This window comes from Carassius auratus, chromosome 18, assembly GCF_003368295.1.
Source record: "Carassius auratus strain Wakin chromosome 18, ASM336829v1, whole genome shotgun sequence".
Classification (NCBI taxonomy): Eukaryota; Metazoa; Chordata; class Actinopteri; order Cypriniformes; family Cyprinidae; genus Carassius; species Carassius auratus.
Window position 1 is genome coordinate 13,288,987 of NC_039260.1, and position 14,834 is coordinate 13,303,820.

At 37.5% G+C, this 14,834-nt stretch overlaps 1 protein-coding gene across 4 annotated transcripts in view; it reads right to left on the reverse strand.

Moving 5' to 3' along the window:
• Positions 1 to 14,834, reverse strand: part of lekr1 (Leucine-, glutamate- and lysine-rich protein 1) — a 105,087-nt gene that overhangs the window by 69,346 nt on the left and 20,907 nt on the right. For 3 of the 4 annotated variants that reach the window (XM_026287735.1, XM_026287737.1, XM_026287738.1), the window contains exons 4-5: positions 11,709 to 11,828; positions 4,639 to 4,802 (exon numbers count right to left, since the gene is read on the reverse strand). In XM_026287735.1, the coding sequence (XP_026143520.1) occupies positions 4,639 to 4,802; positions 11,709 to 11,828 (284 nt within the window). The remainder of the gene's footprint in view (positions 1 to 4,638; positions 4,803 to 11,708; positions 11,829 to 14,834) is intronic. The other variant, XM_026287736.1, reaches the window with a different exon arrangement.

Sequence of the window (14,834 nt, forward strand, 5' to 3'; positions counted from 1 at the left end):
GGACAGTGATGTTGATCCAGGATCAACAAAAGATGTTGATCCAGGAACAAGTCTTACTTGGCAAAATCACGCTGACTGCAAACAAGCATGCATGAGAAGCACATGGGGGAACACATAAGAGATGCGCTGAATGAAAGCACATTCACTCTCTAACAGCAGATGGTGCTAAACTGTTGAAAATGCAGCCCTTACACTGGAAACCCCATAAATAAAGCAGCGCTACTTTTCGAAACATATTTAAATCATTTTAGATAGCCATTCAGATTTTGTGGGTTTGCTATGGTGTTCATCACAGCCCCAAATACTTATTTAGACTAAATAGGCTATTTATTTTTATTTTTAATATATATTTTCTTTTTTTTATCTGGACTACATCATGCCCTAGATATTGTTTGAAAATGTTTTGATTCTTTATTGTTCATTCACACTTTACATTTGGGTTTCATTAGTTAATTCATTAGTTAACATAAACTCCCAATGAAAAATTCTTCTGAAAATTTATTAATGATCTACCAAATATTGCTACAAGTGTGATTGCATCAAATAGTAATTGCTGTTAATAGTGTTAATCATCTGGTTGACTGCGTCTTGTATTCATTTTTCTGAAAATCTCTATCATATGCACATAAACTGACAGTCACCATTGATAAGCTGCTACTAAATATTGTAGAAACTTAATTTTCTGTAAAGCTGCTTTGCAATGATTTGTATCGTAAAAAGCACTATATAAATAAAATTGAACTGAATTGAATTGAATTGTATGAATTAATCTTAGGTATTCCTATATTTAATAACACGTTGTAAGACTTTTATTTTTTAACAAAGATTAATAAATTCTGTAACACATGTAGCTATTGCTCATTGTGAATGTTAATGGTTAACTAAAGAGGTCTTATTGTAAAGTGATACTGATTGGTCTTTATAGTTCTTTTGCACTATAGGGCCCTATTATACACCCAGCACAATGCAACCAAGGGTGCTTGAGCACCTGCCCCTTTGCCCTTTGGTGCCCAAAGTGCCCTTTTGTCAAAGCAAAATTTCCTCTATTTTTTTTTTTTCTTTTGTAAATGCCTGCTCATGCCCAATCTAAATATTAGTACAATTTTGAATAATAATTTAGCTGTCAATAAGATGACCAACATGATGACCTTTGACCTGACGACCACCTCCTCGTCCGACCGGGACGATTCGTCACGCCGCACGCGCATTTTTTAATTGTCAGAGGATATTTTCAACACCGCGGAAGCTGGTAAGTAGTGTTTCATTCTCAGCGAAGTGATTTTGATATTTATTTACTTATTATTATTTTACAAGAACGACGTGATGTGAGAACATGCAGATATGTTGTTTATATTGCGGTGTGTAGCCTGTAATGTAGAGTAACGTTAGCGTGCTGTTTGAGGGAGAAACGTTTCACAGGCATCGAGGGCAGAGGCTTCATGCCCATTCAAAGATTTCTGAGCCAAGTTGATTTTAAATGCAGCTTCCAAACAACAAAAAAAAAAAAAAAAAAAAAAAAAAAAAAACAGCAGAATAATATTTTTTATATATTTGATATAATCACACTGTTGTGATTAGCTCGTTCAGTGCACAGCATCAGATGCTAAATTCAAATCTGTGTGTGTTCGCTGGCTGGCGCTGAGCCAGACACGTTCATACAACGCTTCATGATAACCAATCAACAGTTCTGTTGCGCGAATGCAATGGCCAATCGGAGACGTGCAGAAGAGTCATCATGAAACGCGGTGTTTTTGTTCACTTGCTCGCTTACTGAATTATTTAGCGAATTATTTCTTCAGAGAGAGAGAGAGAGAGAGAGAGAGAGAGAGAGAAAACTAAAAAAAAATCCTGATGTGCATAATGTAATATAAAGTGCTTCAGTGATTTTAATGGGAGTTTTTAAGAGTGCCTGAACTCTGGCTAGACTGAATGAAAATGTTATTTGATAATGTAAATGTTCTTTACTCTCTGTAAAATTAAAGTGTTAAAATAAGTAACTTACAAGATTGTTATTAAAATTTACATTAAATGCAAATTCAGTCGTATTAAAAATATTTTATGTCGTGATATGGCACTTAAGTAAAAAGTCGGGGTTTTATGTGTAGTTAATAGATTACACTACCTTTCCATTTATTGATCAAATAACAATCTATAGGTGCAAAACACGTTTACTTACACATTTGAGAATCGAGATATTTCCTGATATATTAAGCATGTTTGGAATTGTTTTGAATAAAAAGGAAAAATAAATAAAACATAAGCCTATATAAGTTATTCAGTGCTTTCACAGCATGACTCAGTTGTTTATTGTTTTGTATCAATATTTAAGGTGGACTTATTGATTAGGTGCAAGAATAGTAGTGATGGTTAAAATAATAGATTGATAATGAAATAGTAGATTGTGCCTTGTTCCTAGATGGACAGAGACTGGAAAGTAATAGATCAGATGAGGAGATGGAGATAGAGGAAGAAAAAGAGGCAAATGTAGACGCACAAGTGACAGAAAGAGCAGGTAAGCAAGCCAGGAGACAGAGGCTGGTGAGAAAGAGGAGAATGTAGAGGCACAAGTGTTTTCTATAACAGCTGTTCTTAATTATTCTGTTGAACAGAGAAGAAAAAGCCATCAGGTTGGGACAATTTAAGACATTTCAGTTTCTAATCCCAGAGTTATTATTAGGTGGAAATAATTTTTCTTTTTTTACTTTTAAATTTAAAATTGTCTCTTCTAATCTTTTTCTTTTTCAAAACTGCATCACAGCATTTGCTGCCGTATCAATACATAATCATCCATATCAATACGCAAATCGGCAAGGAATGCATCACAGTATATTGCTGTATTGCTATTTTGAACCGCGCTATTTAAAGCCTTGTTCCATGTGCCCCTTTTATACTTTGAGCACCTGCCCCTCCAAATGTCTCTGCCGGCCCTGGTGTAAGCTACATAAATATAAAAATGTAATGATGGATATTCATTGTGTTTATTAGAATTAGGCTACCTATTTGAAATTCAGCCTATTACTACTTATAATGATGAAAGAAATTCTACTTCATCCCACACCTTCTTCACCTCGAGAAGCTTTGGCGGATTCCTGCTTTTCCCGTAGATCATCTGCTCACGCACTTTAACTTTGGTTTCTTCGCTTGAGAAGCATTCAGCTATTCCGCCATAGCGCGAGCACATCTTGCTCTTAAAGGGAATGGGAGATGACACTCTGATTGGTTTATTGAATGTTACGCCCATTATTTAGAGAATGGGGACAACCCATTCCAAAAATGCACCCCGGTGCACGGACCTTTTTTCCGTCATTAAAATAGCAAAACTGGATTTGGACACGCCCTGAGTGCACCTTCGCCGTGCGCTTTACACTTTGCATTTAGATTGTTAAAATAGGGCCCTTAATCTGTGTAAATGAATCTTTATTTTTTTTTTTCTGTATTGCTTTATTGTATTTAAATGTTCAGCTATTTTTGTTATAAGAAAAAAGTTATTTAACCTGTTATACTGTATTATGACCATATACATTTCAACACCATGATAATACCATATACCATGATAAAAGCATTAGCAATTAATCGCAACAGGAACATTTGATACCGGCATATCCCTACTCAAAACTGAGCGCTGACTTCGGTGTAAAAACAAGCCATTTTGAAATATTTCATGAAAATTTACAGAATGATAGATGATTTTATTGGAAATATGGCTTTTTTATACCTTCCTTTATTGTTGGCTGCACCAGTTGACAGTCAGGAGGGAAAAAAAATCATTTTCTTATTTGCATCCCATAATGAAGAAGAATTAGTATAAGATTTTTAATACTAAATTAAGCTTTGTTGAAATTATATAAAATAGAAATTATATATAGAATAAATAATACAGCATGCATGGACACTAAAAATGTAATTATTATTTATTTATTATTATTGTAAATTTCCCATCACATGACACACCACCTGGGGGCACTCCATGTACCTCCACAGTGAGAATGACAGAAATAAGAATATGCCTCACCCTAACCTTAAACCTATGTCTTCTCCTGCCTCTAACATTTAACTTCAAACATACATTTAGTTATTTATACATATGAAGAAACTCCTTATTAAGTTCAGAGTCAGTTTGAGAGGATGTTTCGACAATGCACTCTAGCATTTAAAAGGTTGGGGTAGGCAATAATTTTCCACAGGACTGCTAACACCACACACGACTATGGGATATATATCAACCCTGCCATCCACTGACATTTTCCTCTCTTCCAGCACTTATAGTAAATGTCTCACATCCTCTATTATCATTATACTGCAATTATCTCAGCATAGCGGGTACAGTGTGCCCTACATCTCATAGCCACCGACACGCACCCACAGAGGCCGAGGACGAATGTGTTCCTATTTTAATTTTAGACCATGACAAGATATATTATGATTGTCATCCTCAGTGTGTATGAGTGTGCTCTGTGCACAAGGCTCAGATTCTGCCTGAGCACGTGTGTAATACACATGCACATACACACATGTACTATAAGCTGTAACAGATGTACAAATCAGATAGGAGAATTTTTTTTCTGAAGCAAGACAAAAGAGTTCACAGGACAGAAGCAGTGGTTTTGTGTGCATATGTGTGTGCGTGTGTGTAATTACCTTCATCAGCACTGATGCAACTCTGCTGTATCAGTGCTTTGCTGTTCTCCCAGGTCTCCAGGAAGTGAGTTAACTGGTTCTTAACAGTCGTCATCTCCCCTCGAGACGAATGCAGCAGGGCCAAAGCCTCCCTGAGAAGCCACTGCTGCTGCACAAACCTTGATCTGATGCACACATAGACACAAAACAAAATATTCAAAGATTTTGATGTAGAACTGAAGAATACTGCACTGCTTTACTGCAAGGGGACATGACTTTCTCAAGAAATGTCCAATCATGACAGAAAAAAAGAGATGAGACAAGATGAGAAGGAAAGAGAAAAGATCACTACATGAAACATTTAGTTGATTTTGAAAAGAGGAGAAGAGAAGAGATGAAAAGAAAACAGAAATAAGCAGAGGAGACACTACAACAAACGTTCAAGATGAAAGATGAGAAAGAAGAGGGACGTGAAAGATGAGAGAAGAACAGATTTGAAACATCAGAGCTCTATTTGAACAGAAGAGACTAGATTAGATGTCAAGAATAAAAGATGAGGAAAAAAAGTCTTCAATAAATGCTTAGGGTGATTTTAAAGAGAAGAGACGATATGAGAAGAAGAGATGAAATCTTTGAGAAATGTTTGAGTTTATTTTGATGAGATGAGACAACAAGAGTAGTTAAGAGATTACATAATGTTGGTTCATTTTGATAAGGACAGACTAGATGAGGCAAGACTGAGAGAAAAGATGAGAAGACATTAAATTGATTTCCGTTTGAAGATGAGATGAAGAAAAGAAAAGAACAGAATAGAAAAGAAAAAGTTGAGGACACCAGTGAAGAGAAAAGAAAATATGAGGTGAAATTTTTGAGTTCGTATTTGAAATTCATTAATTGTTCAATCTTAATGTTATTCAGAAGAAACATGTAAGTTGTGATTTGTCTATAAAACAGAAATTAATAAGAATAATCAGTACTGATAAACAAAAAAGAAAAAAGGTGAAATCACTGTTTAATCAACACAGAATCACTGTTTTTCTTTCATTTATATTTATTATTTTGGATGTCTTGGTTTTGATCCATGAAAATGTAATGTCAAGTCTCTAAATCTTTAAATATTCAAGAACACAGACATAAGCCTAGATAAATAAATGTAACACTTTATGTGTGGGTGGGATATTTTTTTACTCCTGTTAATTTTAAGCTGCGTCTCATTTGTTATGAGTACACATTTTCATATAATCCTTGAGGAGGTTTAAGGTAAACACATTTGGTGAGCAGCTGTTTATACAGTATACACTTAGTGTTGAGACGGACAGGATTAGATGAACACGCTCCTGCTGGACCTTCATTTAGAACTCCATCAGTACTCTATGGGACAGTCAGCGTCTCTCGTAGTTTCTGGCTGAGCGTCAGCACTGTCAGTGTTTAGCCGGGTGATTTAATGAGGTTTGTACACTGAAGTTCTGTGTCAGTTCAGCTGTACTGCTGCCCTACATCACGCCCCTTCCATTCCCACCAGCATGACATCATCATCATGAGACAGGGGCAGATAAGAGCTGCCAGAAGTCTCTATGTGGATAAACAGGACGCCAAATCCACACACACACACACACACACACACAAACACATGTATGAAATCTCTTCAGCAACCACACCATGTGTGTATTCAACCTCCCCTTCTCCCCCCATCCCTGCCTGTCACCACGTAAACAAACATACACAAGCACACACTCATCCACTTGTAAAGAAGTCATGGTAACAGGGAAAACATGGCAGTGTTAGGGTGAGACATGGAGACAGACAGACAGTAAAAGAGGCAGCGGGAGAGAACCATGGGAATTAATTTTTCATAACAAGGGAACAACACTGGGTACGAAAAATGGCAATTGTCAGAAGAGAGGAGACTAAATGATGGAAAGAGAATTACTGTAAAAAGGCTAAATGAGAAAGACAAGACAGGAAGGGATGGAATTAGATGATATGAGAGACAAATAGGAAACGAAACGAGACAAGTTAGAAGATGAAACAAGAGAAGAGGAGACAAGCTGTCTAGATGAAATAAGAGGAGAAAAAGATTACATGTAAGAAAAACTATGGCATGCAAGGAAATGGGAAATGGGAAGCTGAGGCATGAGGTGAAATGAGACGAGACTAAACATGGTCACAAAAGAAGAGAAGAAACAAGAAAGGAGACAAGATGATAAAAAATGCTGAGAAGAGACGAGCTGAGATGAGAAAATAACAGGAACTGAAAAGACAAGAAAAGGAGTTGAAATGAGATGAAAGGAGAGGAAAACAGGAGAGGAAACTAGGCTAGGAAGGATGAAAAGAGAAGAAAATAAATGATGCAAGGAAATTGGAAGGTGAAGTCACGAGTTGAAATGAGATGAGTTGTGACTAAACATGGTCACAAAAGAAGAGGAGAAGAAGCAAGAAGAAAGGAATCACGATGATAGGAAAAGACTGAGGAGAAGCTGAGAAGGCAAGAGGTGAGACGAGCTGGGATGAGAAGAGAAGAGAGGACATCAAAAGGAAAGGAGAGGAAACGAGGCTTAACAAAAAGATGGAATAAGAGAAGAAAAGACAAGATGCAATGAAACGGGATGTAGAGCAAATTAAACCAAATGAGATTAGACTAAAAGACAGAGAGAAGAAGAGAATGGATAAGAGGTGAAATGAGATGAGACTAAACATGGTCTCAAAAGAAGAGGAGAAGAAACATGTGGAAAAGAAGACAAAATGATAGCAAAAGAGAAACCGGACAGACCAGTATTACCAACAGCTGTGTGTGTTTTCTGGAAGTACATCTGGCTGTGTCAGTTAAACTGGACTGACCCCATTCAGACTGACCCCTCATGCTTTTTGTCTTTTTTCCCCACTCCTGTCCTCTTTTTCTTTCTCATTTCGCCCCTCAGTGTTTGAAGTGTTTCTGGAGTGTGTCTGGACAGCACATGGTCTGTTTTTTGATGTGTGCGTCTGGCCAGCTGCTTTCCCCCGGCTTCTCAGCATTCTTAGCCTGTCCGGTTTCACATCTATGACTTCATCATAACTGTAATAAATCACCTCTCGAATCATCATCATCATAATCATCATGAACATTATCAGCATTCTGGTGCTCTCCGCTTTCGCCTAGGGGTGTTCATGGATCAAACAGTTTATGCTTCCTGTCCAATTCTCTGTCCTTCCCCATCTCTTTCTGTGAACCGCTGGGGCGTAGTCTATAATCAGGCTATAAACCTTTTGACCGAACAGACTGCTAGACCTCACGCTACAGTGAGCTCGCACTACACACGCACATGCCCCATATGTGAAGCACGCACACTTCACTCCAAAAAATAAATATGCACACGCACAAGACATGAAAAGGGGACTTTAAAGAGACGCTAACATTACGGCTCGGAGGGGTTAAGGAGGGAAGACATCTAAGAATCGCTCTATTTCATTTTTCCTTTGCTCTGATGACTGAGGCAGTTCAAAGATGCGAAATCTCCTTCATATCTTTGTGAAGTAGAGAACAAAGAGAGCGTACTTCGGCGCTCATTTTACTGACTTTCAGGGAAAGGCTTCTTCACAACTACATTTTCTATTTTCTGATGAAAATATGAGTAATGATTTTCAATGCAAAAATTCACTCACCGTGCTAGGGTGTACGACTGTCACAATATCAGATTTCCATACATATTTTCACCATATCTACAGAAAACACTACAAAAATACTATCAGTCAAATTGACATTGTTTTCTCTTATTTGGCCAATGTATCACACTCAAAATATGTGTGTAAAGAGAGTTCGCAATCATAACTTATAAAAAGAACTGTTGATTGGGGTCTAACACCCCGTCTTTTTTTATAAAATCACACACTGATGAGGTAACTGAGGATCCAGTGTCTCACGTTTGCCTGTCATCTCCTCTCACGTGGGTTTTACTGCGTCCCAATTTGACTACTTACAGTATACTACCCCCTCAAAGTAAATACTCTTTTTACAAAGAAGGTGCAGCAGAGGAGTAGGTAAGTTTTGGGAGATACTGTCATGTCATACAGTTGCTTCTTTAATAGACGCTTTGTCACACAGTTACACACATCCTGTTACTGTAAACTGGCCTGTCTATCATCTTGTCACAGGTAAGATCCTCCACATTTCATTTCATTTAACTTCCTACGATACCAGAGAGAAAAGAAACATCTACCAATCTACCAGTCGAGGGTCTTTCATGTGAAGAACTCACACATTACTACACATACTATTTAGGATGCATAGTATGCACATTGGGTGTAGGGTGTGTCTTCGTCCCTTTTTTCTGTTTTATATAGGTGGCAACCATCGTTAAAGAAGACACATTATGCCCTTTTTTTATATGTAGTATAAGTCTCAGGTGTTCCCAGAACACCTGAGGTTCTCTGAAGTTTCAGCTCAAAATAAAAAAGCTCCTCGTTCTACAGGTGATGAAATATGATACAATGATAACCAAATGAATCACCTGCTAAGACTTTGTGGTCATTGCATGTTTTTCATGAAAAAAAACAAAACAAAACAAAAAAAAACATTAAAATCAGTTTTTGAAATCTCTCATAAATGTCAGCCATCAGCTGAAATAATCAATTGGGAAAAGAGAAAGAAAACAAATGTGAGAGATGACTAACAAGAATATAAGGCCAATTAGAAATAGATTTTCAATTCATAGCAGGCTTTTTTACATCACCAAGCTGCTGCACACTAACCACAAATAATTGTTGGCCACACATTCCTTTACTTAAATACAGTCCCCCTGATCACACCTTTCCTGGAAGCATTTCTCAGTATGATGCCATCAAGGCCTTTATGTGTGCCACTCACACAGACGGTTGGAGAAGATGAAAATGCCTGTCAGAAAGCTCATGACTGCATTATCACTTGCCAGTCAACCGAGACCTCTCTCCTTTCTGTCGTTCATGACAGCTTCTCTCACAGCATCTGATTATTAACTGTTTACATTTCAAACAACAGATATCAGCAGGAGGCCCAAGCCTAAAAAAAAAAACTAAAAGTGAATAACATGGGGAAAATGTATAGAAATCCATTATGCTGAAAATGGATACTGAAAATTTAGCTTTGCCATCACAAGAATAAATTACATTTTAAAATATAACATATTTTAAATTGAAATAATATTACACAATATTACTATTACTTTGTCCATTATTAAAAGTATATAATATCACTCTATAATGCACACTATTACTATTATGTTAAATAATTTAAAATATTTATAAAAGTTTATTAAATTAGTATTTTTGTATTAAAGAAGTCCTATAATGTTCCTTTCTTTTAACATATCTAATATACATCTCAGGTGTCCCAATAATGTGTCTGTTTTAGATCCCATACTCCACAGATGATTTATTATATTGGTTTGAAAATACTATTTTGAGTGGAAGCAGAAACAAGCTGTTCTCATTTCTTTTGTTCTCATAACCAAATATTTTTTGTAACTCATGTGAGTTAAGCGCATTAAGAAATGAAAGAGAACTTAGGCCACGTTTACACCAGTGCGTTTTAGTTTTAAAACAGCGTTTTAGAATGAAAACAATCCTCGTCTACACTGGCGTTTCCACAGCGTTTCAGAAACGATCTCCGTTTACACTACACAACCTAAAACGCATGTCACGGGACCATTCATCCAGGTACAGCCATAGATATAAATAGGTAGATTCCCTATTATTTAGATCGCGTAGGCGTCTGCGTTCTTGGAGTGATCTAAAGGGGAATCTACCTATGCATCTATGGCTACAACAATGCAAATTATGTTATTGTTTACACGGTCGTCAAGGATACGCAGAGGGAATGTGGGTAGCCGCCACATCATTTTCAAAAGTCTCCGTTTTGGTTTAGTACTTACATGCCATGTGACAGATGCTTTCTGTGCGCATGCAGAAGTTAAACTAATATGGTTTCAATTGCATGATTTCAGTGCAATAGACATGATAATCAGAACCAAATAGATGTTTGTTTTAGCAGAGTATCTGAGGAGAGAGCTGTAAAGGCACAACCCTATTCTTGAAAAGGGGGAGGGGAGCAGTAGCTCATTTGCATTTAAAGAGACATGCACAAAAACTTGGTAAACAGCTAGGAAAAAAACCTGCATGTTTATATTAGATCTTTGTGGCAGCAGTGTAATATACAGTACAGTAAATAAATCAACAAATCCACTGCTCTCTTCTCTCCTCTGAGGCTTGGAAAGTGTTTTGTGCTGGTCAGTGCAGCCAAAGACAGAAAAGTTAGCATGCTTTGCTTGAACTTTCGCCATGGCATTAGAACTGGTACACCGCTGTCACTCACAAAAACAGTGGAGTCACCGTAGGTGGAAACTTGCAGATTAAGGGGGAAGATCTAAGCCGCTTGTTTTTTTCACAAACATTTAGAGAATGGCTTACCGTGGCTTACTTGGGTTGTTCTTTTTCACGTTTTCTGCATTGGTAGATGCACCGTGGACACAATTACAGCACTTAAACATGAGAAAAGGTCAGATTTACATGATATGTCACCTTTTTTAATTTTAGTAATTGTCTTTTATGTGTATTTTTAAAATGTTTTTAGTATTATAAACCCTATTTTACCATACCAATAAAACATGTTAATTCTGATTCTGAAAGTCTGATCTGACTGAATAAGGGAGAAATGTCAGCCGATCATTTTGATTTGCAATTAGACTAGTGTATGATTTAATTTACCGCTATAGTCATGTAATCTTACTGAAAGAAGAAATTCAATGGACATGCACAATGACTTTTTATTTTGTCATTTTTTAGTGTAGTTAATCCCAGTGTAAGGCTACACAGAAATCTATTCTGCTCAAATCAATGTACGCTTGTTCTCTTTTTAGTTCTCCTTCCCTTTTCACTATTTTGTTATTTCACACTTGTGCCTGCAAGCACCCACAAGTGTACTCACACACGCACACAGTTGTTTCCCATCTGCAGAGCTCTTCCTGTCGTGCCGTGGCTGAGGTGGCTACTGCAGACACTCCACACACGCACTCACGACCCAATGAGATCTGCTGCGCTTGTTCTTTTGTCTCTCTTGTGCCATTGTTCCCTCATTTCCTTACCTAAGATGCAGGCGGCAAGTGCGCTCGTTTTCCAGCTCTGTAATCGCTGTTTTTTTCTCCGCCTTCATGCTTTCCATCTCACGCGTGACCACGCACAGCTGCAGGTCAAGGGCCCTCGTGCTGGAAAATAGACATGGAATAAGATATACACAAAAAGCATAAATGGCACAATAATTATTACGTTGAGTTTTTTTTTTTTTTTTTTATATATGGAACAATATTGTTTGTGTGGAAACATTTCACATGTCGATTTTCCAAATATAAAAAGTCTTTCTTTTTCTCTCAATAAAAGTTCAATGGCAGAAGAGCGGCCCAGCCACAGAGCCAGGAGGGTTGCGTTACACGCTGTGTGTGTGGAGTGTGTGAGTCTAAATGAGAGACAGACTTCTGTAGGGCAGATATACGGTCTGCGGAGTATTATGGGCTTTTGTGGATCTCACAAAGACAAGGTCGCTATAGCAACAGAAGAGTACACACCAAGGCTGACTAAATCCCTGGCACGAAGGGGTTTATCGAACCTGAGGCAATAGCTGATGTATCAGTGTGATATCACTGGGAGCGTAATTGTCTGTCATTGTGTTTGCGTGTGCCTATTTCAGGCTCGTGTTTGTGTAAGACAGAACAAGAGCGTGAGAGAGAGTGTGTGAGTGCTATTGTTTGTGTTTGTGCTGGTAAAAGACATGGGTTTGAATAAATTTAGACCTAAAGAAGATTCCCAGCTGCAGATTCTTGGGTTCTTGTGGTGAAGTCATGAATTTCATTCACGCCATCTGTATGCATGTGTGAGAAAGCGGAACACATGCGGATCTATACATTTCAATGAATTAGTTTCCAGTAGCTGAACTCAGAAAAGGCCAGAGTGTTTGTGGACACACTTTGATTTTGTCTGCGTTTGGACAGATTCTGCTGCATGCTGGTGTACGACGGCCATAGAATCCGATTTTGGGATCTTGCAATAATGTATATCAGTTAATAGCCCTCTATGGAAAATGGAAAGTGGTTAGGAAACTAATAAATGCATTTATTTTCTAATTAAATTGATAGGTACTACAAACTTATATGGTCTCAAATGGAATTCACATTGAATGTGTGCTTCAATGCTGTTCTTCAAAGCATAACACATCATAACGCTGCTGAGCTGATTCTGCACTCAGAGTTCTATATTTTGCCTGAGAACAAGTTGTTCATGCATAAATGAATAACTGCATGACTGCAAAACATTTAATTGATTTAGTTTTCTATAAAATGTCCCAAAGAAATGCATTATTGACGTTTCAGCTGGAATACAGAGTAGCAGACATGTTGTTATAACATATTTTTGCTAAATTATATATATATATATATATATATATATATATATATATATATATATATATATATATATATATATACAAAATTATTATTTTTAATATATATATTTTTTCATATTGTGTTTAATTGCAGCCTTGGTGAGCACAAGAGGCTAATTTTAAAAATATATTTACTTTTAAAAAAATAATTACAAATATTTCATATTTTAAAATACATTATATATGTATGTATGGATATACACAAAAAGAAAAAGAAAAAGATTCCTTTCATCTTGACCCCTTTAAAGACATTATCATTATCTTTGAATTTCGATAGCAAGAACATGAAGGAAAACAATATGCCACCATATGTCAATACCATAATGAGATAACAAAAAAGAAGGAAAATAGAAGAAAATCCACACACACACACACACACACACACACTCAAAAACAAACAAACAAACCAGGTTGAAATCTCAGCAGATGCTCACTTACAACAAAATCCTGAAAAACAAATACACACAGCATAGCTGTGCTCTCCTAATGAATATACTCTATTGTTTGGATATGTTAAAAGAGCTCTATTGCCAGATCAGTTTATGGGGAATGTAAGTGTAAGGGGCAAAAACTGTTTCCAGATCAACATTCTTAGTTTGACATTTCTGATATACGGCCCTTTTGAGCTTAAGTGCCTGCTCATACTGCGAAAAAGGACTTCAAAAACCCCACAAAGGAAACGAAAGATGAAGCTCTTTTGGTTCTTTATTATCCCTTAACAAATCTCAGAGCCACAGCTGAACACAGAGATGCAAGAGTGAGAATGTCCTGTTCTCACTTCTGTTGTCAGACGATCCAGCCATGCTTGAAATACGGCGCAGCCACAGATGGCTTCGGAATGCACTGTACCCAGTACTGTCTGTGAAATTACACACGCTACAATCTTGTAAGGACATGAGAGACCTGTTCCAGAGTCTTCATCACTTATTTAACGGCACTGAGAAAGCAGCACGAAACATAATATTCATCTTCAGATGCCTCTGGTATTTCCTTTATACATTCCTATCATCCAAACAGGTAAATTCTGAGGCTTATGGGTATTTTTGTAGGCTTCAGATACTCATTACTGCAGGAATGAGCAGATTACAGAGTGTTTCATCAGAAAATAAATCCATACGTTAAGATATAGAGCAGACTGTTGTGATACAGAGGGTTCTGATGCATTGTGGGTAAACAGCAGCAGATGTTGGCCCTATTGTCTCAAAGCAAGGCTTAAAGAGATACAGTTGGAGAGCTAGCGATGTCTGGCTCATTATCTCACTTGTTACTCCATCAGAATTAGAGCAGAGCCTCAGACTGGGTACAGACATTCAGCTGCCTGCGGAATGTGTGTGTGTGTGTGTGTGTGTGCCAAGAGATATGAGAGAGTCGTGATAATGGGCTGCAAATCCCAGACTAAAGACGACTCTGCTGTTCTCTCATCTACAGGACTGTGTGTGCGTGTAGGAGGCTGAAAAAATCGTGATAACAGTGAGCAACTGGCTGTAGTTGCAAGCATGTGCGTGAGTGAGCCGGGGAACTGACCTGCTCTTTCTATCAACGTGTGACTGAGTGGGAGGCTGAGTGTGCGTGTGCTTCCGTACATTTATCTGTGACTGCATGCAACGGTGAATCACTATAACGATTTTGTGCTAGTAATAGACATTTATGATACTGTGCCACTGGCTTTGTTCCAATAGTGAGTCACTTGGTGTCTACGGCCTACATAGGCTGAATTGGAACCTCATAAGGTGATTTGAAACTATACTATAGATAGGCAGTGACTTTGAGTTCCACA